The 9,234-nt window shown below is 56.6% G+C and overlaps 1 protein-coding gene across 1 annotated transcript in view; it reads right to left on the bottom strand.

Moving 5' to 3' along the window:
• The window catches only part of GGT1 (gamma-glutamyltransferase 1), a 27,328-nt gene that overhangs the window by 6,532 nt on the left and 11,562 nt on the right, over window positions 1-9,234 (bottom strand). The window contains exons 2-5 of the mRNA XM_004680921.2: window positions 4,220-4,357; window positions 3,493-3,654; window positions 2,263-2,393; window positions 2,038-2,124 (exon numbers count right to left, since the gene is read on the bottom strand). Coding sequence (XP_004680978.1) covers window positions 2,038-2,124; window positions 2,263-2,393; window positions 3,493-3,650 — 376 coding nt within the window. The 5' untranslated portion in view covers window positions 3,651-3,654; window positions 4,220-4,357. The remainder of the gene's footprint in view (window positions 1-2,037; window positions 2,125-2,262; window positions 2,394-3,492; window positions 3,655-4,219; window positions 4,358-9,234) is intronic.

Raw genomic sequence — 9,234 nt, 5'->3', positions numbered from 1 at the left:
GGGGCAGTGTTCTGAGTGTTCTGAGTTCTGTTGGCCCTGGCCCAGATGTCTGTCTCCACAGGTGCCACCATATCTGAGCTCCTGTACCAGGCTCGAGGTTGCACGATGAGACTGGGAAACCTGAACACCTATCGTGGCTCTGCCTGAGTGCGAGCGCCTGGCACAGGCCTCTCATTCCATATGATACAAGGGTTCCACGGAATCTGCCCAAGTCCCCAGTACAAGTCCAGGTCCCCCCGATGCCGGGCCAGTTCCAAGGCCAGGGTCCCCCTCTTCTATTGCCCCAGAACCTGACCTGCAACCCCTGCCCTGTCAGCCGTCTGGGCTTCAGTTTTCTGAAGCCTGTAAGAGTTTTTGTCTTCTGGCTCTGAACCTCAAGGACCCCACGATTCCATTGGAGATGTACCCACAGCCCCTATGCCCTAAGCCAGACTGAGATGCAGATAGGCACAGCCACGGCCCCACTCCCGCCAAGGCCACTTCAGGAACTCCCAACCTGGGGGGTCTGCAGCTCCAGAGCTGCCTCTCCACCCCGAAGGTGGGCACAAGACAAGGTTCTAAAATTCCAGTTATTGAAACTGCAAATCTCCAGAAAGTCTGACACTAGAACACTTTGATTCCTTCCACTGTAAGTAAAGGTGCCCCTGCCCTCTGCCTCCCAGGGTCTCACACCATCCTGCTGGTGTGGCCCTGACGCTGCCAGCCTTTGAGCCTTCACAGGGCCGCCACGCCGCACCCTTCCCGCTCCCAGCTGTCCTCCCACCACCACCTCTGTGCCAAGTCCACCTGCTCTCTTATCTGCTCCCCATCTGCACTCACTCACTAGTGACCGCCCCCAGAGTGGGGCTTCAGGCTCCACTATGTGCTGGCAACTTCCAATGTGCTCTCAAGCCTAACTGGACCCCCTAAAAGCCAGACCTGAGATTGCACCTGCTACCTGGAAAAAGGCATCCTAGTTAATACACCCAATACCTCTCCCCTTGTGGATGTCTGTCATGGCCACCCCCGTCCTTCCAGGTGCAGCTCAAATTTCCAGGGATCTCCTGGGACTCCTGTACATCGTCACACACAACCCATCAGATCTGCAGCACCTGTGGTCTCTCCTGGGTCATCGCCAGGACCCCTGACAGGTCACTGACAGACAGCTTGCTCCCTGCCCCAGCTGACACAGGCCAGGTCTGTCATTCACCCTATTCAAATACGCCAAGGGACACCTCTATCTCATTCAGACAAGAAGGTCTGTGTGACCCACAAGGTCCAACCTGGGCTATTCCATCTGCCTGCCAATCGCTTGTGACAGCGTCATTGTCCCCGAGAGGGCTCTGTCCTGCCCTTCCCCAGGAGGAGTGCCACCACCCCATCCCAGGCCCAAGTCCGGGTTTTTGCTCAGCTGCCCCATCTCTGAGTAGGTACACCTGTCCACCCTTGGAGTGGTGGTCCCTGGTGACCACTGGCCAGCTGCCTGCAAGTGAGGCAACCTCCTCCACAGGTTGAAAGACAGAGGTGAAAAAAATCTCTATAGGTTAGAAAAAGAGGGTTTGCACCCTGTGCTCTCAAGAGCTATCCCCACTATCAAGCACATGAACGAAGGACTTGGGTGTCTGTTCAGACAGCCTAGGTTCAATCCCTACTTTACTGTGTGACTTTATTGGTTTCTGTGACCTCTCTGGGCCTCAGCAGCCCCACCTAAAAAATGGGAATCCCCACAGCTCCACGTGTACAAGGAGAACTCAAAGGGCTCACCAGAGAAGAGAGCTGAGTGCTGGCACAGTGACCCCCAGTGTGTGACTGTTGTGATAAGAACAATTCTCTCCATATGTGACAGCATGCATGAGCCTTGTGGGGCCTGGCAGGAACAGCAAAGCTCTGTCTCGTCATCCTCCACGATGACGGTCTTGACTACTCATTACATGAGGCTCACGGGGCCAGGAAAGGATGGGAGAAGGACATCTGGGACTGTCAGCATGGCTCTGGCGCCTGACAGCGACACTCTCAGGCTGACCTACCCCACGTCCCACACCCTGACCTCCCTCTCACCTTCCTGGGATTGGTCTGAGTTGTTGAACATGTTTGGAGAGGCCAGCTCGGGGGCCACCTCCCGGGCATTGATCACTTCAGCTTTTCCTGCAAGGAGAAACAGGTGAGCAGGTCACAAGAAAGCCAACCCCGCCCCTGCTGAGCCCGGGGTGAACCCAGGGTTGCCCCAGCCCAAGCGCAGCCTGTGGTGGCTGCCATCGGCCGCCCGCTCCCTGCAGCACTCACGCGTCTTGCTGTTGTAGATGGTGAGGAACAGGCCACCGCCAATGCCCATGCTGTGGGCGTTCATGAGCCCAACACACAACAAGGCCGCGATGGCAGCGTCCACTGCTGAGCCGCCATCCCGCAGTGCATCCCTGCCGGGCGCAAAGGGAGGGGTGATACCCTTCCGGCTCCCTGCTGGGCACCACATTGCCACTCCACTCCCCCAAAGGCAGATGGGCGAGGAGTCCCTGGGAGTTGTTTTTTCCTTTTTTTTTAAGATTTAGTATTTATGCATGTAAGAACTGGGGTATAGACCAGAGGTGCAGGGGTGAGAGGATTCACCAGAGACAGAGTGGAGAGCACAGCAGGCCGACTGACAAAGTACACTGCTGAGGGGAGCAGCGGGTGGGTCAGGAGAGGTCTGCCGCGCCATGTGGGTCACCTCCGGGGCCGGGAATCCAACTCATGCTTCAGTGGCTGCGGATCACTTCACAGTGCTGTGCTTTAACCCACTTCACCACCAGGGAGGGCCCTGTTTATTTATTTATTTATTGCCATTATTATTTTTTTAAGATTTATCTATTTAGCATATAGAACTTGGGTACAGGCCAGAGGTGCAGTGAGAGGCCTCACCAGAGACAGAGCGGGGAGCAGAACAGGCAGACAGATGAAGTACACTGCTGAGGGGAGCAGCGGGCGGGTCAGGAGAGGTCTGCCCCGCCATGTGGGTCACCTCCGGGGCCGGGGATTGAACTTGCGCTAAAGTGGCTGCAGCTCACTTGCAGTGCTACACTTTCACCCACTGCACCACCAGGGAGGGCCTGTTTATGTTTATTAATATAACTCTCAAGCCAATGAGCTTACTTTCCATTTTCTAAATAGAAAATTGTTCCTTTTTTCTAATAAATTTTTTGGGGTCTTTTAAGTGCCTTTTGATCTTTGCATATGTGAGCCGGTTGTACCAAGAGAAACCCCACGTCAAACAACCAGGTTTAATCCAAAGAGACAGGCACTTTAGAACTGAGACAAGGGGTCTCCTGGGGCAGGGCACCGGAAGACCACACCCCGCTCCTAGGATCAGTGCTCCCTGACCCTGCAACTAGAGACTCCCAGGAAAGGACAACCCCCTGTGCAGGCAGCCTGCTTGTATGTGGGAAGTCTTGGCAGTCAAGGGGCATGGACAGGCTCACTTACGTAGTTATCCCAGGCCTGTGTCCCCACGCCCTGCCCCACAGAGATGTCCGCACTCACCTCCCAATCTCGGAGCAGTGCTTGGCATCAGCAGCCACAGCCGCCCTGGGGTACACGTGGTCGGGTGACTTGGAGGAGGGCAGCCAGAGGGACAGGCCGATGATGAGGAACACCAGGACCACGGACACCAGGACCAGCGCAAGGCCCCTCTTCTTCATGGCTCTGAGGGCACGGGGGTGGGAAGTGGGGGGGACACAGGGAGCAGGTTCAAGGGCCCACCACTGGCCCACCCCTTACACACATCCTGACCCCCATCACATAAGGAACAGCCCAAAGTCCAGCGCAGCAACACCTCCCTGAGGTCTCCAAGCTACCTAGAACATGTTTGAGCTGTCCAGACATTTGCTCAGGTCCCTCTCTCTGCCAAAAGTCCTGGCCCAGCTCAGCTCTCCCAAGTCCTCCCTGCTTCCCCTGAGAGCCCCAGCCCAGGAAGGTGTCCACCCCAGCAAGGAGCCCCTGGGAGGCCCCGATTTCAGAGATTGGCATCCTCAAGTGGCTTAGCCCTCTGCTGCCAAGCAGGGCTCCTGTGGACCAGCTCACCTGATCATTGTCTCCCACCTCATCTGAGAGCTTAGCATCTTCCCGGGTCCCCCAAAGCAGCTTCCATAGAGCATGGGATTCTGCTTCTGTCACACCATCAAAGGGAGCACCCGCAGTCTTATCTGAAGTGCTCAGATCACAGAGCCAGGCCTACCTTCTGTGTGCAGATGGAAGCCCAGAGCCTCACCTGGGGAGGTGGCCACGCGAGATGGGCGACGGAAAGGGCTGGTAAGATGAGTGGGGTCTCCCTCACACTCTGCAGGAGTCTGTGGCCCCAGAATCTGCTCCAGAGAGACACCTTAACCACACAGCCTCCTCTTGTCTCCTGGAATTGAAAGGGTGGACCTAAAGCACACCTCCCCAGCCCTCCCCAGGGAGTGCTGTGAGGTTTCACTACCTCCAGAACTCCAGAGAGGAAGAGGAAGCCATCAGCACTCAGTTGACATGAGTTTGCTCAGAGCTGCTTCCAGACTATAGCTGAGAGAGGGTGAGCTCACAGCAGGGCCGGGAGGGCAGTGTGCGAGCCGCCCCAGTACGTGCTGGGCCAAGGTGGTGACGTGCGCGGGCACCAGAGCAGCCTGTTCCGCCTCAGCCTGGATGTGCTGCCGGCCTGCGGTGGGGCTTGAGCAAGCCACTGACCACCGGTCCTCTCGGAAGGGTGAAGATTTAGTGTGCTGGAAAGTGTGAGATGCTAAATAAGAGTTGGCTGCAGTTAAATCTCACAGCTACACTGTGCCCGGGAGGCTGGGCCTAGGGAAGCTGGTTGACCTCCTGTGGATTCCCTTCCGGGCTGTGTGGGGAAGGACAGCGGTGATCTCGGGATCCCTGCCGATCTCGGGATCCCTGCCGTAGAGGCAGAGAGGTGTGATGACAGGGGCAGGGGTTCCCGCCTCCCAGGCTCAGCTCTCTGCAAAGGGTATGTCTGCTGGCAGGCCTTCCGGTAAGCTCCAGGCTGGTCTGGACCACTTTGACTTTTCTTGTCCCTGTTCAGAGGGTCAGATCCCAGAGCTACATGCATGTCCAAAAATAGTCTCACTCCCTCCCCTCTGCGAGGAGCATACCTGCATGGAAGGTTTTACACCTCCCAGAGCTCAACCAGAGTTCCTGTGGCAGACCACTATTCCAGTCCCCACAGGATCACAGCAGCCCCTCCTCTCCACTTGACCAAACACAGGCACCCTGGTTCTGCCCTGGACTCCCACAGCCCTACCCTGCTCTCCCTCCTACCACCATCACTTGCTCTTCAGTCCTCCAAAAAGCAGTCAGAGGGCTCTGTCCAAAGTGCCAGGCAGGCCCTGCCCTTGTCTCCTGCCCTCTGCCCTCTGCCAGGCCTGGCACCCCCGGGTCCTGGCAGGGATGCCAGGTCAGGGTTAAGGGTTCCTGATAGAGACAGCTGTGCTGGGAGGTCCAAGAGGCCTCAGGAGCTGGGACACCAACATGCAACATCAGTTCCAGACAAAGAACTTGCCCATCCCATGGGGCAAAGCAAGATGGGACCAGGGTTAGTTCAGGCACAGACCCATCCACCAAGGTGGCACCCCCAGTCCCATTCACTGGGTCAGGCCATGCTGGAGTGGCCCCATTGCTCCCAGGCTTAGCTCCATGAACTGAGACTCCCCTTAGACTGCTGGGGTGGGGGTGGGGTGGAGAGATCCATGCTCCAGCCTCCCCGGTGTCCCTCCATCCATCTAAAGGCTCCAGATGGGTTCCTGAGAAGCAGGTTCACCCAATGAAGCTCAGACTGCCAGCGGATGTCAGGCGGGAGTGAGCCACACTGGCCTAGCAACACCACCATCTCCTCCCAGACCCTTTTCCAGCAGGAAAGCTGGCCCAGTCACTGTCCCTGCCCTCCTCCCCCATCCCGGATCAGTCCCCAGAATTGAGGAAGACACCCTGCTGGGGAACCAGGCTTCCGTTTTCCTCCCTCACCCCACATTTTTTCAAGGGCTCACTAAAACAGTGTATAAGCCAGAGGCCTGGCTCTCACCCAAGTCAACATCAGGAGGGGAAACTTAGGCCAGAGAGTGGGTCAGACACGGTGCTTGGCCTCAACCCTTGGCTTCGCTCCTTGCGACCCTGGTGGGCTTACCTGAGGCCCAGGGAAGCCTGCGTTCCTCAGACCTCAGCTCTAGGATCAGGCATGCAGGGGAGGAAGAGGCAGATCTGTCTGCCTGGGAAAGTCTCAGCCACAGTGCCGGCTGCCCTCCCCCCACAACCCCGCCCTCCCCATCCCCCATTCCCAGAGCCACGCCTGCAGAGCTCCTCAGGAGGCCTCCGGGATGGAGATCCAGGGGTGGGCACCTCCCAGGAGAAGCAGGGGCAGGAAAGGGGCAGAAGAACTCAAGTGTCCACCTAGTCCCAGGGTGGGTGAAGGGCTGGCTAGGGGCCACCCACCATCTCTGTGACACAAGTGGAGATGTCTGAGTGAGAGGAAAGTAGGCAATCTCTCTGAGAGGTCCAGCCTGTCAGGAAGGACTGCGAGAGACTGATGTCAAGGAAGCAAAGTAGCAAGGGACTTGCCTGTCACCAGGTGATTAAAGTTCATGAAGCCCTGGGAGAGCCCTGGGCAGTCTAGGAAGGGGTGCTGAGAGCCTAGGAAGGGGCTCCTCTCTCCAGACTCGGTCCCCTCCAAGGTGAATGTCCTCTAGCACAACCCTCCAGCAACCGGCAGGTGGGGCCCCTCACTGGCTCGCCCTGTCCTGTTCAGAACCTCTGAACTGTGAGGCCAGACACAGTGTCCCAGAGATGGGGTGTGGTTAGCATCAGACCAGAACTGGAACCTGCAAGGCGTCACCACATTTGGGAACTGGACATGAAGGGTGGCTTCCTAGAACATGGCCTGAGGCCTGTCTTCCCAACCAGTTCCACCACTTACCCAAGAATGTTAGTGCCCCAAGGCCCAGGCAACTACCTGAGCATCCTGGAAAGGGAGGGCCAGTGAAGGTCAGAGCTGGCCCAACACAGGCCACCAAGTTGCTGTGTGGCCCTGATCTGCCCACCAAGGAGGTCCCAAGCCAGGAGCAGCTAAAAATCCCACCCAGGGAAACTTGGACACCACTCTCCACTATCCATGGCCTTCATCTGCCAAGGACAAGAGTCTACCAAATCTTGGGTCACATCTCCCTCCGCAGCTCCCTGGTCCACTGCCTCCATCTACAACACTTACTCTACAACCTTCTTGAAAGCTTATGCCATCTGATAGCAGGCTGCACGGAAGCTGACCAGATACTGCGGCCCATCTGGGCTACCCTGCCAAAACAGGCCTGTCCTGTCCTCTACTGCCCTTGAGCAGGCTTGGGGTAGAACCCACCTAATGCGCTCCCATGAAACCCTCGACACAAAACGCAGGAGCAATGAAGAACTCTCTCACTGGACATTGCTCCCTAGCCCTGCAGACCAAGGTGACTGGGAAGATGGACAAGGCAGGAGGCAGGGGCTGAGTCCTCAGGACCTGACCACAAGGGCTGGCCGCCAGTCAGGAATGTCAGGGGACTTGGCCCCGTCTATGTGACTGTATCGCAGGGCAGTCTGCTGGGGGGATCGGTAGAGGAGAGTCACGAGGCTCTGTCTTTCACTCAAGCCTACTGAGCAGTTTGCCCCCTGCCTGGGTTGGCTCCAGATACAACAGTATCAGCAGGACAGGAAGAAGGTCTGGGGGTCCGAGGTTTTGCAGACCTAATCAATGAGCCCAACAATGAGCTAGAGTAAAGTTGGAGCAGAGAGGCCCATGATGGGACACTGATAAAACCTAGCAGCAGTTGTTGGTTCCAGGGATGGGAGACAGAAAGGAAGACCTCACGTTAAAGGCTACATCAACACTTCACATTAAAGGCTATGTCAACAGAGGCATGACATACGGAACAAAGGCCTTTCCTCATACGGCAGACATGTCACATGCTGTCCCAGTCCGCCGTCCCCACCACTCACTTCAGTTGCAGAGAGGAAACCCACGGGGGTGGATCTGGGGAAACTGTTTCACCCCAGGAAAGTTGCTGAGGTGGGGGTGGGAGACTACAGGTCTCCTCCAGACCCCATGGCTCCTGTCCGCGGGAATATGCAAGCCTTGCCATCAGCACACTCCTGAGCTGAGTGGAGGCTACACAGAGCAAGTTCGCAGGCGGCAGCAGAAGGGAGCACAAGGAAGAGGAAGACAGCAGTCTGGCGTTGATCTGTTAATCCAACCCAGCCCAGTGGCTGTGTCACTTTAACCCCAAATCCACAAGGGTGAAACCAGAACGCAGCCCCAAGTTCAGACAGGAAAACGAGGCTTGGATGGAAGCCACTTGCTCTGGCTGGTTCCAGGAAGTTAGCCCATGGACCAGCCCGTGGGCCCGGGGCTCACCCCTTGGCCCACCACCGCCAGTACCTAGCAAAGAGTCACCTTCTTGAGGACGAGAGACGCTCTCCTCAGCATCCCCAGCCCTGCCTGCATCCATGGCTGCAAATTCTGTGGGAGCTTGGGTTATCCTGTGTCTCAACTATTCTGTATCTGCCTTGGTTATTCTTAGCTTCGTCTGTTCTGTGCCTCTCAATGTGCAGAAACGGGGAAAGTTGGTAAGGAAACTTTCAGGGCAAAAGTTTTGGTATGAGGATCTATCCATGCTGAAAACAGCGTGCGCAGAAATAGCAATAGGTGTTATGGTGAGAGCAGCATAAACACTGAGACCTTCCTTGAACTTTCTCCCAACTTCCCAGCCTTGGCTGGGGCCAGCCGTTTACACGTCCCCCACAGACTTGTGTGTTCCCCGTTTGCCTGCTTGCTTCTTTGATCTTTTTTATTTTCTGTTTGATGCTAAATAAAAACGAGCCTGCCCTTGGGGCTGGGCTGCACCTCGTGGAGTAGTCCCTCCAGGCTTCTCACTGTTGCGCACGTCACACGTGGACTCTGAGTAATACTTTCATCCTGCCACCCCACGTCATGCCACAAATCCAGCTACCCACTCTCCCTCGCTGTCCATCCTGGTGGCTGAGGGTCGAAAATTTGAAAAAAAAAAACTTCCACAAAACTAGGATGTCAAAACAGTTGGGAGATACATGGTGTGACCGCGAGATGGCGGGCGCCCCCTAGGGTTGTGCAACGACTCCTTGCACAACAGACCCTGCTCCGCCCCCAGCACAGACACAATCAGAGACCCAAGAAGGACAGGCATGTCCCAGGACACAGCACTTCAGCCCCCATCACAGTTTCATTCCACAATGTGC

This window comes from Condylura cristata, unplaced genomic scaffold (assembly GCF_000260355.1).
Source record: "Condylura cristata isolate star-nosed mole 26May11 unplaced genomic scaffold, ConCri1.0 scaffold00011, whole genome shotgun sequence".
Classification (NCBI taxonomy): Eukaryota; Metazoa; Chordata; class Mammalia; order Eulipotyphla; family Talpidae; genus Condylura; species Condylura cristata.
The sequence above is the reverse complement of the archived record's forward strand: the minus strand, read 5'-3'. Positions and strand labels throughout refer to the sequence as shown.